General features: G+C 42.8%; 3 protein-coding genes across 4 annotated transcripts; 2 read left to right on the forward strand and 1 right to left on the reverse strand.

Annotated features, from left to right (window-relative positions):
• The first annotated feature begins 432 nt into the window (after positions 1-432).
• rad54l2 (RAD54 like 2) lies at positions 433-12,685 on the forward strand. Of its 2 annotated transcripts, none has more exons than XM_047583141.1 (22): positions 433-703; positions 2,057-2,261; positions 2,424-2,733; positions 2,828-2,964; positions 3,066-3,185; positions 3,281-3,513; positions 3,612-3,794; positions 3,897-4,030; positions 4,113-4,309; positions 4,406-4,748; positions 4,857-5,034; positions 5,152-5,382; positions 5,568-5,686; positions 5,950-6,068; positions 6,439-6,538; positions 6,635-6,840; positions 6,940-7,112; positions 7,588-7,784; positions 8,053-8,237; positions 8,349-8,438; positions 8,525-8,617; positions 9,013-12,685. In XM_047583141.1, exons 2-22 carry the CDS (start codon positions 2,108-2,110, stop codon positions 10,002-10,004), a joined length of 4,494 nt encoding a protein of 1,497 aa, XP_047439097.1. In that variant the 5' UTR covers positions 433-703; positions 2,057-2,107; the 3' UTR covers positions 10,005-12,685. The 2 variants fall into 2 exon arrangements, with proteins under 2 accessions (XP_047439097.1, XP_047439096.1); XM_047583140.1 differs by having other exon boundaries at positions 434-703; positions 3,045-3,185.
• Positions 12,686-12,692: 7 nt separating this feature from the next.
• Positions 12,693-14,908, reverse strand: LOC125006773 (transmembrane reductase CYB561D2). The gene is made up of 3 exons (XM_047583142.1): positions 14,527-14,908; positions 14,384-14,421; positions 12,693-14,121 (listed from the first exon to the last, which is right to left on the reverse strand). The coding sequence occupies exons 1-3, from the start codon at positions 14,657-14,659 to the stop codon at positions 13,618-13,620; spliced, it is 675 nt and encodes a 224-aa protein (XP_047439098.1). The 5' UTR covers positions 14,660-14,908; the 3' UTR covers positions 12,693-13,617.
• A 2,729-nt stretch (positions 14,909-17,637) lies between these two features.
• Positions 17,638-23,807, forward strand: rassf1 (Ras association domain family member 1). The gene is made up of 7 exons (XM_047583385.1): positions 17,638-17,770; positions 19,067-19,482; positions 20,954-21,078; positions 22,136-22,240; positions 22,367-22,655; positions 22,741-22,856; positions 22,972-23,807. The coding sequence occupies exons 2-7, from the start codon at positions 19,191-19,193 to the stop codon at positions 23,119-23,121; spliced, it is 1,077 nt and encodes a 358-aa protein (XP_047439341.1). The 5' UTR covers positions 17,638-17,770; positions 19,067-19,190; the 3' UTR covers positions 23,122-23,807.
• Positions 23,808-24,332: the final 525 nt, after the last annotated feature.

Genomic DNA, 24,332 nt, shown 5'->3' on the forward strand with positions numbered 1-24,332 from the left:
GAGAGTTGCAAAAAAAACAGTCCGACCGCCAATTTCCTGCCATACCCGAAGGAGTCTGTGTATCTATCAATTAATCATTCATTCAACCGCTAGACATTTTTGTTAACACTTTATATATATACTTTTGATTTTGACAATATTTAACAATATCAATAAAAAATGCATTTAAATATGTAGGCCTAATTTACAAGAAAAGCGATGCCATCTTGTAAATATACTTAGAGGCAAATAATTAGGTCAATGTCATATTTATCGTAACAGTGGCTATAAACTTAAGTTTCACCAAAACAAGCACACAGTACCTCCTGAAGATACCGTATTTTGATAAAACAACAAATAAATAAATAAAATTAAAAAATGTTGAATATTTTGTGAGAATCAAACTGAACAAAGAAAATCAATTACAGGAAATACCAATATTGATAAACTGTGCTACACATGCAATGCGTGATTCAATGATTAAAATATTCCTAGTTTGTGTATTGGCGTAGTAGTAAAGTGAGCGACTGAAGGAAGCGCTAGAGGCAGGAACTAAAGTTGGAGTATCCTCTGCGGGGACAGTAATCGAGGTCACACTGGCAAAAAATGGAAATTAGTAACGTTTATCAGTTCATTTACACAATTACTGTACTTATTGATTGAATGAACATTGCATGCGCCATCAGCCCAGCTTCTTGAGCAGGAAAGCACATGCGTGTACCAGGTAAGCTCCAGCAACACCTTTATGTTTGAGTCTAACAGACGCGTCTTAGTGTTAGCCTCGGTGTAATTTAGGCTAGCATTAGCTCCGGGGACGCTACACCTACACAATGTTAGATTGTTATCTTGCCACGACAGCCAACAAAACCGTCGCCTCGACAGAGCAGGCTGTTTTGTTCCTTGTAGCTCAAGTTACAGCCAGACATTATGCTTTTTTGCCACCGATGGACCTCGGAGGTTGCATGTGTTTGAGCTTTTATTGGTGCTGCTCTGCGTTTATTGTTGTATAATTAGCTAGCACACTGGGCTGCTGACTCAGCCTGAGAAACGGTGTCATTTCTGCATATGTAATTGAATAGTCCTATTAGAAGCCACCTAACAATAGTTACTTGGCGTTCCTGTTAACTAACACTAACACAACCACAATAGAATGGGAGCAGGGGTGGGGATGTGCTGCTACCTGCTAGCCTCCTCCATCCTGAGCTCAAAAGCCATTGGATGAGTTCTCTCCCACGTCATGTGTAGCGTATACTCCAACTTATAATCGTTACACTGATCAATACTAACACTACTCGATAATAGATATCTATGTTTGATACTCAGTGTGCAGTAGCTACCATAACATGCGGATTATAGCTTATAACAACGGCCTCATTACGATAAGTCACAAAAGGGGTACATTTTCATGCAACATGCTCACTTCTCAGTTCGTTAGGTACACCAGTGCTAACAATCTTGTGCTGCTTCTTAGCTTCATGAAGTTTATGGTACTGGGCATTTGTTTAAAATAACTGGGAAATCTGTTTATTGAACAGTATTTTCATTGCGGATTGTAGTACTATGTATTGTATTTTTATTTTTTTTACCAACACATGTTTATGTTATTCTATTGCCTCATTTTAGTCAGTGGGCTACACTCAAAAGCAAACAAAAAGCCCTTTGTGCTTAATTCAATCTAGTTTAAGAGTACTACAAACTGCATCCTCCAAAATGATCTTATAGTTGATTGACCGTCTTTCTAACACTGTTTCCACATAAACTGAACACTCCAATAGTCATGAGGGGGCATTTAGTGCTGGAACTTTATTATAGAAGACATTCATTTTCAGTAGTGTACCTGATATATTGGTAAGTGTTCACACTAAACTCTCTGTTCAGCTATTATATATTGTGTTGTGTTTCTTGCATCGTTTTCGCCAAATAAACCTAATCTTCAACTAAAAATATGTATATCAGTTTAGAGATAGATAACATTAATCTTTTGCATTTTTGTAATTAATTAATAGGCGTCAAATGCAAAATACCAATAACTAAAAAAAAAAGCTATGATGTGACATGATGTGTCTTGTTGTTTTAGGGCTCCTGATGAAGGTGTGTAGGTAATACTTCGAGAGCCCTATAAGACACCATGTCTGAAGAGGCAATTTCAGAAAGTGACCTGGAGGCCAGCCTTAACAGTGAAGAGGAGTATTTGGAAAATGAAGAGGAGGAGGACATGGATGACATGGACGAGGATGAAGAAGAAGATGAAAATGATGGCGATGATGAAGATGATAGCGTCGGTGAGTGACATATTAACGACTTTCTTGTGTCCGTTGATGTAATGTAACCCTTTCTGGTGCTTAGAGCTCAGCGATTTTAAAGATAAAGCCAAAACAGATGTATGTAGTGCATGTCAGCTGTTTCATACCAGTCAACGGAAACACTGTCTATTCTCTTTCAAGACCGACCTGAAAGCGCCCAGAGCCAAACAGAAACAGCTCAGGATGGCAGGGACTCCACCTCAGCTACCTCCGGAGAGCCTTCTTCTGGGCCTCCATCTCAGCCTGCGTCCTGCCCGTCCTCCAGGGCCCCCTCCAGACCTGCTTCTCGTTCTCAGCCTCCCAGCAGCCCAGAGAACTCCAGCCAGAGCAAGCCACTGTCCAGCAAAACAAAGAAACAAAAAGCCTCTAAATCAACTAAATCCTCGAAATCGTCAAAAGGGTCCAAACTTTCCAAGCCATCGAAGCCTGCACACATGAGGAAGAACATCAGGTGCCTTTAGCTCTTTTCCACAATTCACAGGTGCTTTCTGTGTAGTTTTATGTTTTATTTGTGTGTAACTGGACTTTTTCCATCATGCTTATAGAAAGCTGCTAAAAGAGGATCAGCTGGAGGCTGGGACCAAGGCCGCTCAACAGGAAGAGATGGAGAGGCGGAAACGTCTCGAGCAGCAGAGGAAGGACTTTCCTGCACCCGCCCCAACACTCCCGGACTCTCAACTAGGTGACTATTGTGAATTTCAACCTTCTGTTCGATCATTTAACTTCTCTAAATGTACAATTCTCTTCCGCTCTCTCTAACAGTGGACACTGCTTCGATTTTAGACGAGGTGTCTCACTTGGTCCCCGCCGTCCTCACCAAGCAGGATGTGATCTGTCTGGACAGCAGTGGTGAGGAAGAGGAAAAAGTAGACCCTAAGTTGCTTCAACTTCCAATTCGAGATGGTAAGATAGTACAGGTCTAACACTCATGTGTCCAAGTGATTTCCACGTTTTAAAGCAAAAGCTGACACGGTGTTTGTTTCGTCAATGATGAGCAGATGTAATTGAGCTGAGTTCTGGAGATGAAGACGCCCTGCAGATAAGCAGCGAGTCGGCCGACGAGGATGCCGATGGCGCCACCAGCTCTGAGGAGAGCAGCGGAGCGCACATCAACGACGCTCTGAACCAGCCTGACGCCCTGGGTCGAGTGCTGGTTAATATCAATCACCCTGCGGAGGAGAAAGATATTTACCTCGCGCCACAGCTGGCCAAGGCTGTCAAACCTCACCAAGTATGACTTCTCTCCATATCAGGAAATGAAAATAACCAGTAGCAGAAAATCTCACTACAGGTTGTTTATTCACAAACATTTTTCTCGTCATGTCTAAGATTGGAGGGATACGTTTTCTCTATGATAACCTCATCGAGTCCCTGGAGCGGTATAAGACCAGCAGTGGATTTGGCTGCATCCTCGCTCACAGCATGGGGTTGGGAAAGACACTACAAGTCATTTCCTTCATTGACATCCTGTTGAGAAATACTGAAGCCCACACTGTGCTGGCCATTGTCCCAGTGAGTATACTGAACTAAAAACAACACACAGATTTCATGTTTCCGGAAGTTATTGATTTATTTGGATTAAATTAAACAATCTTTGTCTTTCCTTTACACAAGGTAAACACACTTCAAAACTGGATGACTGAGTTTAACATCTGGCTCCCACCTCAAGAAGCCCTTTCCCCTGAAACTGACCCCACACTCGTCACTGGCCGCAATTTCAAAGTTCACATTCTCAACGATGAGCACAAGTATGTAACGTGCCGTTTTTTGTACGGGATTAAGATCTCGTAGCATTTGATTAGGTAACCATGTTGACTGTGTGACCTGCAGAACAACGATGGCCAGGGCCAAGGTAGTGGAAGAGTGGTCCAGAGACGGAGGTGTGCTGCTGATGGGCTACGAGATGTACCGCCTGCTGTCCATGAAGAAGAGTTTTGTGATGGGTAAGAAGAGGAAATCGAAGAAGCCTGCTGGACCTGTCATCATTGACCTGGATGAAGAAGATAGACAGCAGGAACTCATGAAAGGTCAGCACAGGCCTCACAAAGCCTTGTTAAATGGTCTATTTGCTTAAATAGGGATTAGACACATACAGCACTTCGTTTTGTCTCATTGTTTCATAGGCATTGAAAAGGCGATAGCACGGCCAGGCCCAGACGTGGTGATCTGTGACGAAGGTCATCGGATTAAGAATTACCACGCCAGCACATCGCAGGCCCTGAAGAATATCCGTTCCCGGCGCAGGGTGGTTCTCACCGGTTACCCTCTGCAGAACAACCTGATTGAATACTGGTGCATGGTGGACTTCGTCAGGCCTGACTTTTTAGGCACACGTCAGGAGTTCAGCAACATGTTTGAACGTCCCATTCTGAACGGTCAGTGCGTGGACAGCACACCTCAAGACGTTCGGTTGATGCGCTATCGGAGTCACGTGCTGCACAGCCTGCTGGAGGGTTTCGTCCAGAGGTAAGCGTTCAGTCAGATGCAAAAGTTGGACATCATGAATGAAAGAGAATACTGCCCTGGAAGACACTACCTCACAACCCTCTCTGGGGCTGCTTTCCTGGTTCACAGACGAGGTCATGATGTGCTGCGAGACCAGCTTCCCACCAAGGAGGAGCATGTGATTCTGGTGCGACTGTCTCCCGTTCAGAGGGCGCTTTACACCGAGTTCATGAAGCGGTTTCGAGAAGCGGGGAACAGCGGCTGGCTCGGCCTCAACCCGCTGAAGGCCTTCTGTGTGTGCTGCAAGGTGAGAATGCTTTCCTTAAAAAAGTCTGGTAAGGGTCGCTTCATTTACACACTCGCTAGCTTTCTCTTTTCATCCAATTTTGTTATTTCCGAGTAACTGAGTCTTCTTACCTTCCAGATCTGGAACCACCCAGATGTCCTCTATGAAGCCTTGCAGAAGGAGAATCAGGCCAATGAGCAGGACCTGGATCTTGATGACTTAACTTCAGCTAATAACCCTCGCTGTCCTGCACCCAGTGCTGGCCTCAAAGCCAAAGTAGCAGACTCAAGCAACAGCAAAGGCAACAGCAACCTACCACCACTCAATTCCTCTCAGGAAAGAGCCAATCAGGTCATCACATATGAATGGGTATGTTATCGAGCTACTGTTCCCATCTAGAATCTATCTGCTTTGATGAGTAAAGTTTTTAATTCATCACCATTCTGCTAAAGCCCAAAGCTTCTCCCTGCTAACTTGTGATATTTGACATATCTTTTAAGGGAGTTGCAATGTCTGGTTCTTCACAAGTCTCTCCATCCATTTATGCATCTTAGGCAAATGACATAATGTCAAACTACCAGACGGGCGTTCTGGAGAACTCTGCCAAGATGGTGCTGCTCTTCTATCTGATTGATGAGAGCGTTGCACGAGGAGACAAGATTTTGGTCTTTAGGTAAGTGTCTTTAAACACAAAGCAATTTAGAGAAGAGACTGGCTGCAGTTTGACTAATTATGAATCTGACTGTTTTAACTTTAAGTGCTTTTAACCAGCATTAATATTTTAATACTGCTCGATCTCATGACGTATTTTCGGATCACTTTCACAATTAACCAGAATGATGGCCTTTAGTAAACCACATTTATCTCTGTTTCCAGCCATTAAAAGGTCATGTACTTTCATTAACCCTTGTTCTTTTCCGGCTGTGTCTCCACTAGTCAAAGCTTGTCCACCCTGTCCGTCATTGAGGACTTCTTATCAAAGAGGCCGATGCCTCCAGGCATCGCTTCCACTGAGAGCCAGAACCCAAACTGGGTTCGCAACCTCAATTACTACAGTGAGTCATCCAATCTGTGCTCTTCTCCGAAGCTAGCAACTCTGCTGAAAGTGTAGTCCTCACCATGGTAACTTCTCACTCGGGTTTGTCTTTAGTGATTTAGTATCCACGGATGTAACATCTGCCGCTAAATCATTTTTACTTTGCTCGAGACACTGTTGATTTTATGTATGTATATTATACACACTCTATATGCAGCTGGGATAGTTACAGCTTCCTCCAGTCGTTTAATTGTTCTGCAGAGATGACAAAGTGTCCTATAAGAATTCAATAAAGTAATACATTTAAAATGTCTTCTTCACTTTGCTGAAAGTTCAGATATCTTCAGGTACTTTATGTGATGACTGTCTGTCTCTCTGTCTGTCTGTAGGACTGGATGGGAGTACGTCTGCCTCAGAAAGAGAACGGCTCATCAATCAGTTTAACGACCGAGAGAACAGGACAACATGGGTCTTCCTTCTGTCTACAAGGTTTGTTTCTCTGCTTTTTCTTCCCCGTAACATTTCTCACGCTTCCTCCACACGCCGGCATAAAGTTTCATCACTCATTTTCCCTGTCTTTCCCAGAGCGGGCTGTTTGGGGGTAAATTTGATAGGGGCCAATCGCGTTGTTGTCTTTGACGCATCCTGGAACCCTTGTCACGATGCCCAGGCAGTGTGCAGAGTGTACAGATATGGTCAGAGGAAACCTTGCTGCATATACCGTCTTGTCTGTGACTTTACCTTGGAGAAGAAGATCTATGACCGACAGGTCTCCAAACAGGGCATGTCTGGTAAGGGATTACCTTTTTACATTATTCATTATTCATATTACATTGATTACATGCACCATGTAAAAATCCTGTTCCTTCATTTTTTATTTTTTTTTACAGACCGTGTGGTTGATGACCTGAACCCTGTGCTGAACTTCACACGTAAGGAAGTGGAGTCGCTGCTACACTTTGTAGAAGAGGAGCCGGAAACTGAGAAAATCTCCCCCGAATCCCAGGACTTCGAAGCAGTGATATACCAAGCCTGTCAGCTTTACCCGCACCTCATCACCAAGGTAGAGTTGTATAAAAAAATGTGCTCTGCGAAAGCCTAGGCTCTGCAAGACGTTCAGTAACTGAACCTCATACCTCAGGGAATCTAGTAGCAGATTCATGCGCTCAGAAGCCCACAGCAGCTTTAGTTATTTGTGGAATGATGTGCTGCTGAAAATGTCAGGTTTTGCAAGTGCATGAGACACCCTCAGAAGAATCACGTCCAATCTCTGATCAGTCACAAGGGAGACCTACACAATAATGGGAAGGTGGTCATAATGTTATGTCTGATTGGTGTACATGGCCCAGTAGTATTCTTGGGTTGCTAAAACATTTTATTATCTTAAAAGTTCTTAAATATGTTTGTGATAAATAAATATGCAGGAGAAGGGAAAGTGCAGGAGTACAACTATTTGACGGATATGACAAAGACCATATGAGTGAGGATCACTACACAATTTACAAAATGAATTTTCCTCTTTCCATGTGTCTCCATAGAAACCTTTCCACCACGAGTCTCTGCTGGTCGACCGTAAGGAGTCAAAACTCACCAAAGCAGAGAAGAGAGCTGCCAAGAAGAGCTATGAGGACGAGAAACGAGCCTCTGTGCCCTACTCTCGGCCGTCGTATGCCCCCTACTACCCGACCAACGACCATCAGCTCGCAAACATACCAGCATTCAACCAACGTGGCTGGTGAGACTCAGGCTGCGTGTTTTACCTCCCGGTTGATAGTTTGTTCCTTATTTTCTGTTGTGGAATGAATTGAATGAATGAGGCCCAGCTTTTCATCGCAAAATGAACAATGCTCTCCAGTCCCTTTGTTGCATAACGGTGAGAGATTTGTTTCATTTTGTAGCTGTAGCATGTTCCTGTTGTTTTTCTAATGGATCTCCAGCGCAGCAGGCACTTCTTCTAATTTGTGTGACCACCTCATGAGTTCAGCCAACCTTCACATTCCCAGGCGTCCCATGACCAGACCAGATGACAAGCCCGTGGCTAGTGTCAGACCCATCCAGTCCACCCCCGTCCCCATGATGCCTCGTCAAGCCGGCATGGGTATGTCTGTCTCCGGCTCCGCTGGCAGCCTCCCGGTCAACTTTCTGCAGAAAGCTGGCGTTTATGTGCAGAGAATTGTCACCACAACAGGTCTGATTTCATGTTTTTAAATGCGTAAAGGGCTGAAATCACTTGCATCACCTACGTCAGCTATGTCTCGCGAAGTCAACACTGACACCAGCTGTTTGTCTGGGTCCGCAGATATAGTGATCCCCGGAGCCAACAGCTCGACAGACGTTCAAGCTCGAATTAGTGCCGGGGAGAGTATCCACATCATCAGAGGATCTAAAGGTAGTTGCAATAACATGCTGCGGACTCTCTGCTTAGGAAACATTCGAGTCACCTGCCTCGCTCAGTTAACGTATTGTCCAACACAGGTACCTACATCAGGACGAACGACGGAAGAATTTTTGCTATTCGATCGGGAAAGATCAGCCGACCGGTAATTGGTGGTTCATCAGCTTCAAGAGGTACAGATTCATGTTCCTGCTTCCTCCTGTTCTTCACATACAGTTGAATTTCAACCATGCAGCATTGAGCAGGTGTTTTTTTTTTTTTTTTTTTGGTGCTCTTGAAGGCCTCTCGCCCACGGATTTATACATCACAAGGAATACAGCAAAAGCGATATTAATTAATCGGTGTAATGTCTCTTGTGGCACACGAGGAGCTTTTAGAGCTATTAAAAATTGCATGACATAGAAACTGGAGAAGCAGTACTAACTTTGGCTTTCAAGATTTTGTAGAGGTGGCTTCATGTCGGGCTTTGCTATATTCTTTTCAGAGCTTCAGCAATAAATTATTCAGAGGCAGAAATCATGCAGACGTCTCCTGGAGTTTCCTGACTGCATTTCTCTCCTCTCCACAGACACGCAGGGTTCTGTAATCAGTAACGGATGCTCGTCCCCCGTGGAGCAGCAGCAGCGCTCCCCTAATGGAGAGCAGCGGTCCTCCTCTCCGCTGAGCTCCGAGATCCTCAGAGAGCTCAGCCGCTACACTTCGTCCTCGGGCGACGGCGCCGCCGCCGCCGGCGTGGGGAATGAGTTGCCGTCGCCGTCGGACGCGTCGTCCTTGCCCGCGGGGGACGGGGGCGGCGCACAGAACTATCAGACCGGCGATCTGAGCAGGCAACTCGCGGACGACCTCCTGAGTTCGGCGTTGGAGATGCGAGGCGGTAAACGCAAGAGCACTGAAAGCCAGGACGGCGCGCAGATAGTCGGCAAACGACCCTCCGCTCCAAGTCATTTCCCCGGACTGTCCATGGGCTCCAGTGGACTTAGCTTTCCCGCGGTGGGTCTGAACTCTTCCTCCCTGCTGGGGAACCTGGGTCACATGAGTCACCCGCTCCTCATGGGTGGTAGCGGTGGATCATCATTCCTTCCAACATCGGGACAAACACTGGCTGACCTACAGACCACCATGTTCCCATCTGCCACGGGGAACGGACACCTCACCACCCCCTCCTCGTCCTCTCTGCCCACCGTTTTCTCCTCTGCCTCCACCACCATTCCCATGTCATCTACGCCCTCAGCGGCCACTTCTTCCTCTCTAACGTCAGGTTCCCTGCCCCCGTACTTGATGAACCCCAACATGGCCGGCCTGCTCTCATCCAGTTTCCCCCTCAACTACAGTCAGTCGTTGCTCTCTGAGCCGAGGATGTTCCCCAACTCCCTCCTCTCGGGGTCCGGGCCGTTCTCCTCGCCCAACTCCGGCTCTACGACGTCTAGCTTCCTCTCCCATTTCAACAACCCCACTTCCAGCCTGTTGGGAGCCGCCCTGACCCAACCCGACAGACACCCGAACACAGAGAACGGCGGTGACAGCTCTGACGACGACGTCATAGAGGTGACGGGACAGTAGAGCTGCAAAAGGAGACGGAGGCCGATTCACACACAATCCATCATGTTTACCCTAAAGAACATTAGGAATGGGAACATGTTTATACAAAAATAGAGGAGCGAGTTTCTGTTACAACATATCAGCCTTAAATTGCTGATTGGTGGTTATATGTGTTGTTATCTTCTAAATGTGATATCAAAACACAAAGGGGTTACAGAGATACCAATTTAAACATTGCCGTTATTCTCTTACTAGACAAATTGAAATAAACATTATCAGTTTTATTAATAAATTAATAAAACATTTAACTAAAATTTGTTAACCTAAAAGCAGCGAAGTTGGCAATAAACCTGTGCATTTTGACACTTTTTTTTTTTTTTTACCATTTTTCAGCAACATTTTACACTGTGTTTTTATGACTGAAATAAATCGGAATTCCCATTCCTAATGGCCTCATTAGACTCCACACACACACACACGCTGACTCTCACCTCGCGATGAGAGAATCAACTTGTACCTTACTGACTGTACAATGTCAAGAGTAACTAAATCCTAATGCTGAATATCCCAGACTTGTTCAGCTGGAGCAGCAGAGCCGCGGGAACAGACCTTTTTTCTCATGACGGGGGACCAGCTGAATCTTTCGGGGGCTATGCACGGCCTCCTCTGCTACGTTTCTAAGCAAGGCCTCGCCGTGCCGTCAGTTTCATTTCCCTCTGACTTCAGACGTGATGAAGTGTTGGATTTTCTCACGATATATTGCAGCTGAACGGTCGCGTGCAAACGTAAACTTCCCTCTTACCCGGATGCTAATCGACATCAATTTCCTCGAGTAGTTTTCCTCACAGTGTAGCTAAACTGCAACTCTCCATAAAGCACCAAACAGGAACTCAGAGTTTCTAATGTCAAAATCTTCAATATATTTAGAGAAAATCCTTCAAGGCTTATCTTTAACAACGGGAATTTTAGGCTTTCAGAGCGTATTTTAGTCCTTAGCGGTTTAATAGGCATTGTAGCATCCCCTGTTTAAAGGATATTATGTGTGATACTATAATTGATCATGTTGATACTTTGTAAATAACAGGTCATTATCATCGTTTATATTGCAAGTCAATACTGTGCAGTGTGTAGATTTTGGTTGTAGGGAGATAATCACAGTGACTATTATGATGATAATGAACACACTGCTTTGATTATGGGGAAATAAATTTATGTTCGAATATGTAAAGTTCAAATACGTTCGTTTTTTTCCTCCCCTTTTTAAAACTAAACTGAATGTACATTCATGCTAGCCTTTGATGACACAGGGGCTGAGACATGGATTAGGACTGTGTTGTTTCATTTTTAGCCTTAAATAACACAAAGGGGTCTTGAGTCTTAGCATTTATCTTAGTACGTCCTTTTTACAAATCTCCAGACAGTCGGTGTCGAAACTCAAAGCGCACGTTCAGAGCAGGTTCAGCGTTGTGACTGAGAAGCACCAAGCGTGAAAGCCAAATGGAGCTCAAACCAATGTTTAACGTCGCCGGGTTGTTTTCAGAACTTTGAAGATCATCTCTTTCGTTGCAGTCCTTACTGACACGTCCCCGCCATTTGTTGATACGCTCGCTCAAGTCGACCCGCACCCCACATGTAGTTTTTATGACGGTAATTATCAGAAACTCGCTGAGAACAAATATTGCCTAAACTGTAGAGACCATTGCATCCATGCAGCCTGAGAGGATGTGAAACCTTAGAGTCGATGTAGCCGCCGAGCGTCCTTCGAGACGTGTCAACATCTCCACACGAGCGCCCGTGACCGTGGTGGAACCAGGTCAGGTGATGCGGTGGCCTTGGGGAAAAAAAAAAAAAAAAAAACTGCTGGTGCCGTCGTGTGGTAGCGTTTCATCTAAATGCAGTGCCGTGTAAGTAGCTTCTGTCAGTAGTGTCGGTCAGTGTAGGTATGCGGTGCTTTAGGGAGTTTAGGTCTTTGCTGTTCTCCGTTTCCCTGTGTTTCTGTGTTGTCATGACACCTCGAGGTATTTCGATGTAGGAAAGTCACTTTCCTCTCTTGGTAAACTAGGCTAGATGCAGTGGTTAGTAGCCTTTAGAAAACACTGGATAAACTGAGACGACATGTCATTCCCCGCTGAGTTCTAATGTCAATGTTTTCTTCTGGGGACCTCCTGCCCCCACAGCTTCACTTCGCTCTTTGTTTCATTTCCTACTGGCTCCTCTCCTGTCATTTAGGATGCGTCACCTCCATCCTTAGCTTCCTCCAGCATGTCTTGGCAAATTCAGTTTGCTTTGTATTTCAAAGTGGAGGTAGCACTTTGTAAAGGATCATATCTGCTTGTGAACTGTACAGACAACACAAAGTCGACCCCATGTCTTTATTCTCAGTCAATCAGAAACACTTTTTACATCTTTTATGTTTCTCGGGAATATTTCCTCCTTTTTTTCCTTTTCTTTTTTTAAATGTTTTTGTAACTTCTTATCGGTGTTCACTCACCTGTCCCTCATTTCAGTCTGGGCGTCTGAAATGTATTTATTTATGATAGAAAACATATTGCTTTTGTAATTGCATTTTTTTAAAACTTTTTGTTCACTTTGACCCATTAACGGCTGAACCAGTAAGACTTTCATACATGCAGCCTGAGTTGGAAAAAAAATATGACTGTGTTATCAATGTTATTTTAACAATAAAACACTCTTCTATTGCAGCGTGAATCATTTACAAAAGCTTTTATTTCCGACCGTATTTTTCAACATAGCTTGTTTAAACTTGACTGAATTTTCAGTAAACAGCAGCATCCATCATCCAAAAGACGGGAAAATAATAAGTGACCTGAGATTAAAAACAAAATTTATGGGAGATTTATCAGATAACATAATAGTAGAACCTTGTGACTAAATAAACTATGTGGCAGTTCTTAAGAAGAAGGAATGGATAGAGAGGATCTGTCTCAATAAAACTGGAACTGGGTCACTGGTTTTCACTCTGTGACTCCTGAGAGAAGCCGGATGAAACTTCACTTTCACAAAACTGACAGGGCAGATTTTCAAAGTGCGGATGGACAACGACCCAAAGCAAACTGAAAACTTCTTAAAATGAACAAAACAAAGAACCACTGACGTTCAATAACCTGGAGTCCCACCACTCATGTGTATTTTTAATTAAATGAATTTTAGTTTGACTAAAACCAGACAGGTTTTCAGAAGTTATGTCTAAAGCCTTTGCTTGCAGCCGTGTGAGGCCACTGAAACATGCTTAATTAATACGGCTGGTGTGCAGCTCAGTTCACGCGTTCTCAGTTTGAGGTCGGCGTGTCAACATTTTCATTTTCATCCGCTGTAAAAACTGAAGCTCATGGTTTAACTGGTGTGAATATCATTCATTTTGCTCTTGATTAGAAATCAAACATCGAAGGCCAACATGTAACACTTATGCATTTAACTGCAAAATAAGATTTAAAGATCAAATTTAAAGATAAAAACCCAATGACTGCAATCTTGTGGATATTTTTTGGCAAATGCTAGATAAGAAAAGACAGACAAGCATGTGGCAGATGAAATTGAATCCATTTTGACTTTCAAGTAATTCTGATGGCAAGTTCTGTCTCTTAGAGTCTCAGAGTCCGTATCACGTCCTTCGTCAGGACTGCAGCCGCTTTTTAGCCATGTAAGAACTGGAGACTTGGTTCATGATGATGAGGGCACAGAAAGCAGGGCAGAGCGCCGACAGGTACCATGTGTGTTCCTTGACAGCTGCAGTGAACCAAGCCGAGCTGAGGCCGAGGAGCAGGCTGCCACTGCCAAGCAGGTAGGTGACGAGTCCTGACGCCGCGTGGTAGCGCTTCAGTTTGGCGAGGGACCAGCCTTTGGCCAGAGAATGGTAACTGAGGGGCAGGGCCGCCAAAGACTGCACGCCGACCACGCACACCGTGAACAGGCCCAGCAGGCCGTGCCACGAGGTGAAGTGGGGCTTCCCGTTGAGGTGTTTGTTGTAGGAGATGGCAGCCAGGCCCAGGGCCGCACAGGACACACAGAGGACCTGCAGGACCCAGTGAACACGGCCTTTGGTCTTGTGTGAAAACTTTTTGATGAGGGAGGCATGAGGTGAGAAGAGGAGCACAGCTTCTGTCATGAGGAAGCAGAACTGGTGGCAAGAAAGACAGAAAGTTAAAAAAAATATATTTTCCGGACGTGTTAATCTGTCTGTCTGTTTGATAATATAAAATATAATCTGAAATGTGCAGATTGACAAATACAAGTAGAGATTTATTCATTACAACTGCATAAACCGGTTAGTGGTTGGCAACCGATTAATCGACCAAATGTTTAGGATCTAAATTTAAAGGTGAAGTGTTTGGTTCATCTCTTTGTTTCGCGTGTTTCCAAGTTGCGATGTTTCAACTTACAGCTAGTGTCATGAAGAAAGGATGCCAAGAAAACCAACCTGAAAACAAAAAGCAAGAAAGGGGAATGAATCAACCAGCGCTATGCAAAGAAGAGACGCACTGAAAACACACTGATATGAAAATGAACGTGAAAGAGCACTCACTTGTACCAGGTCGAGACAAAACTGCGATGAATGCAGTGAAGAAGACACAGATGAAGTGGGTAAGAACCGCAGAAGCTTTTCTGGCAAAGCCGTAAAACCGAGGCTCCGCTTCGGTGTCTCTGTTGTTGATCATGTTTAAAATGAACTTTAGACACCAGACTGTCAGTACGTGAACCCGGTCAGTTTAAGGCAGCGAGGAAAGCGGAAGTGATGGTCGGTTAAAAGTCTTTTACTTCCCTCTGCTGCAGAGCTGCTTCATGTAAATAAACTACAAGACAAACGGAAGACTACATTAACACATATCAGTCACATGTCTGTATATTTTACCGATCATTAATTCATCTCAGTCAAACTCTCAGATTTGGCTCCGCTGGGGGTTGGCTCCGCCCACCGATCTAAAAAATAATGTCCGGGTTTTCTTTTCAGAATAAAGGTCAAGAATCAAGTCGTGTTTATTGTCACCAGAATCTATCTATCTATCTATCTATCTATCTATCTATCTATCTATCTATCTATCTATCTATCTATCTATCTATCTATCTATCTATCTATGTCTGATTACAGAGTGGGTGAGCGTTGTTATTGATGTATGCATCTATACAGCCAATAAATGTTTGCACTGCTGTCATCTCTGTAGGTTCTTTTTCCTTCTTGCTATTGCACTTCATAATGTGCAGTGTGTAATCTTGCATTCTGCCATTTACAGACTATTTACACCATAGCTATACTACAGATTACTGTATATTACTGTATTTGCACTTATACTAATATTACAGAGTGCTTTGCACTACTGCCTGCACAATGGACATTGTTATTGACATGTACATATACAGAGTTTACATTATTTTTGTTGTGGGCGGACAAAGCTGTAGCTGCCACAAGGTTTGTTTCTGTTACTGATTTAAATCAATCAAAGCATCTTTGAGACAATTTGGATTCCTACCAATGTTATAGAAATAAAAATGGTTTAAATCCATGAGGGAGCAGTCTCAGAGAGTTATGAACCAGACATGTCACTGTCTGGTTCTATATAAAAATATAAAAAGTTTGGTATTTTGTAACAGATTTGGAGATTACTATGGAAACGCAATAAGGATGTGACAACATTTAAATGAACGCTTTTATTCTTAAAATCTCGGTTTGTCCGGAAGTCACCTCTGTTTATTCGGGTCAACTTAACACATCAATTCCTGGCTGACGTGGATGCTGGTCACATAATCTTTCTGGAAACAAAACAATTAGCACAATGTCAAATTCTACAGATGTCAAAAAAATAAATAAATAAATAAATTTGTTAATTTAAAGCAAAAGTATTCAATATAGTTTGTGAATAAAGTTAAAATGACTGAAAGTACTGTAATTTTTGAAACTTTAAAATCCTGCCTGTCCTGATGAACTTTGATGGGTTCGTTGTTTCTGTATGTGTGCTCCGGCAGAGATGTGAACCGTGGATCATTACATTCAAACCTGAGGCCATGGGTGAAGGAGCTTGTGATATTAGTGGGTGCACAGGTCATCAAGAATCAAGAGTCTCACCTGCCACAAAGAAGCCCCCAACACGTACGCTCATTACTGTATGGGAAGTCTGAGGCTCATGGCTCCACATCCAGCAGACGCGCACGGGTCAGCTGTTGACTGGTCATTGTGCTCCAGTTACTCTCTAATAGGCCTGTGACTCTGCAGGGCCTCCGAACACTGGGACATAGAGGCAGCACAGAAAAACAACAACATGCTCATTGTGAAGGTCCCTCCCTTCAGTCCTGTCTGTCTTTCTCTCTCCGTCTTACACACGATAATTCTTAAAGTAGGGTGCCACATGGTCTCTTCATTATTTATAAAACAAAGTGAGATAAACCGTAAAGCTCCCTCTGTTTTCCTCCACTAGACTGCCTGTTTGACAGCTTCAGGCTCTTGTTGTGACCTGCATTCATACAAGAGTGATCAGTCCACATGGTGTCACCAAAGTTTGACTTCAAAATAAGACATCTTTTAAAGGAATGCAGCTGTGGAATGCAAATAAGTGCCTGCAGATTGTGCTACTAAGTCTTGGCATTACGTACACTTCCGTCGTAGTCGTCAACATCGGTCTCATTCAAAATCTGCAGAGGTAACTAGTTAGATATAACTCCCCATAGTATATCAAGTACTAAATCAGTTATAATTATCCAGTTCTCCAGTGTATATAGATGCCACACATTTTACTGAACTGTTGGTGTGTTGCTGATAATATGTTTAACTTCCTGATGACATGACATTTTATGCTGTGGATTCAAAAGTCTCCAACCATATTGAAATCAGTATTTGTACTACTTGTATAGATGGAGAATTGTCCCAGGCCGAATAGACTGAAAAAGACATAACTGTGAGAGATTATGAGACGGCAGCGTTGTATTCCAGCGTGTCCTGTTTGAGAGTGAGAAAAGCATTTCATGTGCCATATTTGAGCCTGGAGGTTTTTTTTGCCTCCCTGAATCATTCCCAAATGTCTCCTAATCAAAGATTAAACAGATTTATCCACCATTCCCCTGTTGGATTAAGATTTTTAAAGGGGGAAAAAAGACTTATATGATTTATAATATTTTATATATCATAATTAAAGAACTAATACAAATGTGAAAATTTGGCATTTTATACACTTGATACAGTAACGATTTTAACCAAGACAAAGATTTTTTTTTTCCTTCAGCACATTCAAAATACTCTACAGGCAGAACAAATATTAAAAAAAAAAACACAGACATTTTTTTTTTAAAAAGAAATAGATATGAGCTAAAATAAGCGAAACAACATCATCAAATAAAACAAGAAAACAAGAGTCATTTATGTATGAATACAATTAATACATAAATATTATTATTATTCATACATTAACCCAACTGTGAATTAACCGGTGAGAAATCTGATACTGAAATATAATATTTTAAATATTACAGAGAGGTTATAGTGTACAGTCATTATATGTGTATAACAGTGTGATTTACTTACCACTTCACCACAGTAAACCCATGTAGGTCTGTGAGTGAGAACAGAGGGGATTCCTCTCCCAGTGCACTTTAAAACACATCTAAATTAGTGGGATTAGACGGTAATCCCACACTCTCAATGTGCATGCGCAAACTCCAGTGTGTGTGCGTCTCTGCCTCCGGGGGACTGTTCGGCGCTAATTCATCCACGAACTGCTTTTATTCTCCGGACCGTCTCTACGACGAGTGGTGGTGATGAAGTAAACAATGAAGTAAACAAGGTAAGGCCATTCTTTATCAGTCTCGCGGTCAGAAACAAAATCCTTTGTGACATTTGGTGTCAACTGAGTTCGCCGTCCCGCTTCAGACTACAGGATTAAACTGGCCGTCCGGTCCGGCTGCACGCAGAGCTGCATTTAGAAACTACCACAGACTAATGAAGCAATGATTTATGACACAGACTAAAGTCATAGTTTGAATCGAGCATAAACCGTTATAAAATAATAATTGAATAAAAACATGCATGGGTGATCCTGGTTACAATGCGTCCTTGTCGCTCTGCGTGAATAACTGTGCCGTGTGGTGACCCACTTGGCAAAACGCACAAAAAAAAAGAAACCCGGGTCGTTCACATTCAAGTCACAGCGCAGCTACACGACGAAACTAATTTGGCAAAGTTTTAGAGTCACCTGTCAACATTTTACACTTGTTCTTCTTCCTCATTCAAAGTGGTGTGATCACTGGTGGATTTATTTATCATAAGGTAAGATGCTGCAGCAAAATGTCAAATCATGTGCAGATTCGTCATTACTAATACATTAAAATAAAAACTATAAAAATGTGTGTTTAAACTGAAGTTTAATATCTCATTTTTATAAACCAGCAGTGAATGTACCCATTGAAATACAACGGAGAACCAGTAACAAGAAAATATATAAATATATATGTGCACTAGCCTACTGTTAGTAAATGAGGCCTAGTTAGTGTCCATGGTCACTATTCAATTGTATTGTATTGTGTTTTTAGTATTTTTGACAATCTCAATCAAAACATCCGGTTTAACAGCACCACAAATGATTAGCGCTGTTCCAACCAACCTGCACATTTGTGGCATTTTGGGGAGCGGTTTTTTAGCAGCGATGGCTGACACTTGGGCTGATGTGAGTTTTAACCTTTATCTATAGGGGTCTGAAAATTCTCCCTCGTTTCTTTGGTTTGCTTTGATGTGCTTGTTGTTTTGTTTTTCTTCTTCTTGTTTTTTTCCTCTTTCTGAATCTAATCAGTGACATTAACACACATTAACAGTGTTTTGACCAAAACATGCAGCTTTGAGTCACTGCCACAGTTTGAGTCGTCCCTGGATTGCGTGGGATTATATTCGTCATCTTGTCCCACATTTTAATATAATCGTATGAATCCTGGCTTCAGACAGCGAAGGTTAATCTTTGTTTTTCTGTTAGTGAAGTCCATACAGACACTGAATATTATGCTGTATTGCCTCATAAACAGATTCAAACGTGCCAGATTCTCTCTCAGATGTACAACAATGTGTAATAATTTCAATCTGTCTCTTGCAGCTGATAAAAATTTAGAGGATAATTGTCCCTCTAAATAAAACGCTGCTTTGAAAGTGGACTGCAACAAAAAGCTCATGGACAGCTAGTGCTTGCTTGACATGCCAGTATTCGCACCGAGGACAGGATGTCTAAGTGTGAGCTGATCGAGCTGAAAGACCTCAGTGTGAGTGATCCCATCGAGCTAGCTGCTCCAGCCGTCCACACGGCCCACGCGCCCGGAAACCCAGGACAGCCCGGCCACTACCACGTTGTCCGTCTGGTTGGAGACAGTGTCAGCATTGAAGCCCCCGGATGCCATGCGGGAGAGGCTGGCGTGGGTCACGACTTCCAGCCTGACAGTTACACTCATCTCACCTGGTGTGACCTGTGTGGAGAATTCATCTGGGGACTTTACAAGCAGAGTTTACGCTGTGCCAGTGAGTACCTCCCACAAATGGTTATGGATCTGTTTAAAGACTGAGTCTGGTAAAAAAATCTGTGTTTATCTGATTGGCAACAAACAAGCTAAGAGGTAATCCTCACACAAATGCAAGTCTATGTGAGCGGAGCCTGATGATATGTGTAACAGACCTAAAAACACATAAATGAGCCGATGCACACAGCATTTATGAAGAACATGGGCACCGTCATTTACTCTGAGTCAGTTCCTCATTCACCGTCCTGCTGCAGTCAGTCCCCAACAACAGCACTATTGACTCCTATTTGATTAGCTGAAAAATGTCTTGTTTAGTTATTCTAGAGAATTATTTACCTTTTGTGAAAATGGAAGTTTATATAAGATGACTCTTTAGAAATGAAATCTTATGAAGGAACACACAGATCAGGCATAACATTAAGACCACCTTCCTAACATTGTGTAGCTCTCCCTTGTGCCTCCAGAACAGTGTGTGTTTGTGGTGTCTGGCAACACAGTGTTGTTAGTGGGGTCTTTGGATCCTATAGGTTGAGGGGAGGGGCCTCTGTGGATCATACCACAGATACTTGATCAATTTGGGATCTAGTGAATTTGGGGGCCAGGTCAACTCCTTGTTCTGTTCTTCAAGTTTTTTTTTAGTTGTTCCTACTACTGTTTCTCTGTGTGTGTGTTTGTGTGTGTGTTTGTGTGTGTGTGTGTGTGTGTGTGTGTGTGTGTGTGTGTGTGTGTGTGTGTGTGTCAGGCTGCATCCTGCTGTGTCGTTGCTGTGGAGTGGGGGTGTCTGGTCTGGTCTAGGTGGGTGGTGTTTAAGTAACATCTACATGAATGCCAGGTCCAGAAATTTCCCAATGTTATTCACTTCTCCTGTCAGTGGTCATGATGTTCTGCTTGTTTGTTGAAAATGATTAGCTGCTGAGAGCACAATGGTGAAAGACATTGGTTTTGGCCTTCATGTGTATAGATTAGAAATATATACAATATATTTGAAGAATATAGAGTCATTTTTTTCTTTGTAGGTGTGTAGATTTCTGTTATGATGAATTAAACAATAGAATCATTAACCATGTTGACGCCTTGTTGAACATAAAGCCTAAATCAGCCCTGCATTCTTATAGTAACTATGTCATGTCCATTCACATCTCGCTTTCTAGTATCTCCAGATTTCAGGATGCCCATGTTAGTGTTTCCATTCAGGACAAACTTCACCCCAGGCTTTTGCCTAATCTGTAGGAAGCTCTGGAAAGCTTCACGGTACAGCTCCTTTCTGATACAGCCTGGGAGTCTCTTTGCTCCTCTGCCTTTCTATTGTAGCATCAGGCCCATTTCACGAAGAAACTAACTGCTGAGAGATGAACAGTTGACACTGCAGACGTCTCTGACCCGATGACCTCTTGCCAAAGCAAAGCTGAAACAAATCTGAATTTGCTATACCTGCGCCCTGTAATGGTTTCTGTCCGTCTCTCTCTCCTTAGACTGCAGCTACACTTGTCACTACCGCTGCAGACCGTTCATCCAGCTGGACTGCAGCACACATGGGAGTTTGTTCACAAATCATGCAGATTTCTCTGTTGACTCCATCGAGACTGACACAAATGTGGTAAGGAGCAATGCCACCAATAGTACACCTGAAATGTTTGGTATTATATCATTAAAAATAATATTTACTTAATCCTTAAAGCGTAAATTCTGACATTACATTTAAATGTGCAACCAGGAACAAGTGGTTCCAAGAAAAATGCTCAGCGCTGGTCATATGGTGTAGGTGGGTAGGTCAAAGCAGATGGAGGCTGCCAGATTGTCCGCTGCTGTCCACGGTGTGTAGCTGAGCCATATATCCTCAGGAGTACTGGTTTTATTGCCCATTCGTCGTCAGTGCATCTATTCAGAAAGTAATTCAGGAGACAACTGAGGGGAGGGGATAACTTAACCTTCAGCAATTAAACAGCTGTCCAGAGAAACACCGAAGGACCTTTTTATTTATCTTATTTTGCAAATGATCTCTACCCAGGAATAACCAATCACTGAAAACACTAAGAGAGAATCACTGAAAACCTGTAATTAATGAAATAATTTAAATGGTCTACTCTAAATGCTTCTTGGGGAAGGTGCAGCAGAATAGTGAATTCTACAAAAAACAAAGCTTGCGATACTGACAATTATAAATTATAGGGTCAGGTTGGGGCAAGAGAAAGTATGTCCTAACTTCAGGAGAAAGCTTAGCTTTTAGAATAATTAAACAGCTCTCACTGGGATTGGGCTGACCCTCCAAACATCTTTGTCAGGTTTTATTGATGGGGAGGAGCAAGTGGAGATGCTGATGTCAAAAGAGCTGCTGGCAGAACAGAAGAGAGACGAGGAGGACAGCGAAGCCATTGTTCCATGCAGCTCCAGGGGTTATTTTAAAACGGATACGTTTGATGACAGAAATCTGAGCTTTTACAATGACTTGGGGAAACACAGCAAGTGAATGCCGTCAGGAATATAGCGGCTCAGAGCTAGAACTGTATTTCACTGCATGTGCGTCTTTCTTTCACAAGGTGAGGCTAAACCATAGATTAACAATCAAATTTCATCCTGCAAGGAGTGGTAAGTGATTTGACGCTTTCCATCATGTTGTCTCATTGTTGCTCTGCCTGTCCTCTTTTTTTTTTCAGGATGAAAAGACAGAGTTGGGCAAACAGGAGCTGACTGCTGGTGAGATTCAACAGAGGGTTATCGATTACAACGCTCAGATCAACAGCAACCTGTACATGGTGGATGTGAGTGACTTTTCTGAACATTCAGTCACGCAAAAACATGCACTGTAGTTGTAAGATATGATCATATGATCCAGGACGGACTGAGTTTAGTCCCAATCTTATGCTCCATCTCTGTCTACCCTGCAGAATAAAGACGGGTCCTACACTGGTTTCATCAAGGTCCATTTTCAGTTAGTCCGTCCCATCTCCTTGCCCCCCCCTCAGAGCCTGGGCTCCACACAGGAGGGCGACCAGCAAGGCAGACATATGAAGCGGCGGACGTCTTTCTACCTCCCCAAAGACACAGCGAAGCACCTGCACATAAGCTCCGAAACACGGGTGCGAGAAGTCATCGAGGCCCTGCTCAACAAGTTCACCATGGTGGACAACCCGGCAAAGTTCGCCTTGTTTGAGCGCTCTGACAGACAAGGTCAAGGTAGGATGCTGCATGGTGATGAGTTGTTTACCAGAAAACAAAACAGGTACCAAATTCAGAAGCTCTGATTGTTTTTCCCCCCCAGTGTACATGCGTAAACTGTCTGACGACGAGCGTCCTCTGTATCTGCGTCTGTGTGCTGGCCCCAGAGAAACAGCCTTGAGTCTGGTGTTGAAAGAAAACGAGACAGGGGACGTAAATGTACGTTTCAGTTCGCCTCTGTGATACCTTCGTTGACCTGTTGTAAACCTTTTGTTTAACGACATATATTTTGTATGTATAGTTGCTTTTAACATGCGCTTGCTCTCCTCCACAGTGGGATGCCTTCAGCTTTCCTGAGTTGTGCAACTTTCTGCGAATCTTGCAGCGGGAGGAAGAAGAGCACGTGCGGCAAATTGTGAAGCGCTACGCTCTTGCTAGAGACAGGATGAAACAGGCCATGGCCCAGATAACTACCCCTGGGTGATGAGAAGACGTTAAAATAAACCTCGTATTTGAACCATAAGAAAGACCTACTCCTGCCTTGAAAAGAATCATGGATCCATAAGAAAATTTATAGCAACATAAAAGGGACAAGAAGAGCTCAGGAAATGATGTTATTGGCAGGATGGGTTTCTAGTAAAACAGGGAGACTGTTACATACAAGGTGAATTAACTAAAGGATCAGGTCGTACTACGATTGTGAACACAGGACCACTGCTATGATCGGAATTGGCACAAAACTTAAAAGGCTGTCTTGACTGGATGCAATTCCTTCTTTAATACCGATGCTGCTCAATGTGTTTATTAAGAGACACAGATAATAATAGTAATAAATTGTGATTTTATTTGTAATTTATCTTTAGTTTTTAAAATGTTAGCACATCAACTTGTGAAATTAAATTAAAATAAATTTATATTCGTATTATCTAATAAACACATCATAATAAATGATGAGTCACTTTTCCTTATTTTACACTTAATTTGTGCTCTGGCTTTTTAAGTGGGGGCCAGAGTATCATGGTCAAAAGTGTGTGAACACTTTATTATTGTGATGGTTCTGTGTCTTTGTCTTTTATTTGTGCAGATGTTCTGAGTTTTCTTTTTTAATTTGTTAAGTTCCTTATTTTCCGTGTATTGCTCATTGGTTTCTCCCAGTGTGTTTGCCCTGATTAGTTTTTTGCACTTAACACATTGGCTTCACTGTAGTCTACCCGAGCCATAAATGTTAGGCCACTAGCAATAGCAAATTTTAAATCAATACAGATACATTTTAAGATAAATATGCAAATTAAATTTGAACTTAATGGTAAAATAAGCAAGTATTTGTCTGTCCAAACAGGGTTACGTCAGTGCTTTTCACTGTTAATTTTACATTTCAAAGTTTAAAAGACATATTTCTGACTCAGCATTTTGGCACTACTACACGCTACATTGTATGCAGACTGTTACCCGGCTACAAGGGTTTCCTGGGCTGCAACACTGTAGGAATAGCTGAAATCTTGTGAAACCTGTTGCATTCTGCATCAGTTCACTTCCTATGGGAATCTTATTGGTACCATGAGAATTGTAACAACAATTTAAATAAAAATAACTTAAGTGGATAAACCAACGATTTCTTCTAACTGGTGGAGGTGCAGCAGAGCATAGTTAATTAAACAAAAATGCGAGTAGGTCTGGTGGACATACCATATACTG

Source organism: Mugil cephalus, chromosome 4 (genome assembly GCF_022458985.1).
Source record: "Mugil cephalus isolate CIBA_MC_2020 chromosome 4, CIBA_Mcephalus_1.1, whole genome shotgun sequence".
Lineage (NCBI taxonomy): Eukaryota > Metazoa > Chordata > Actinopteri > Mugiliformes > Mugilidae > Mugil > Mugil cephalus.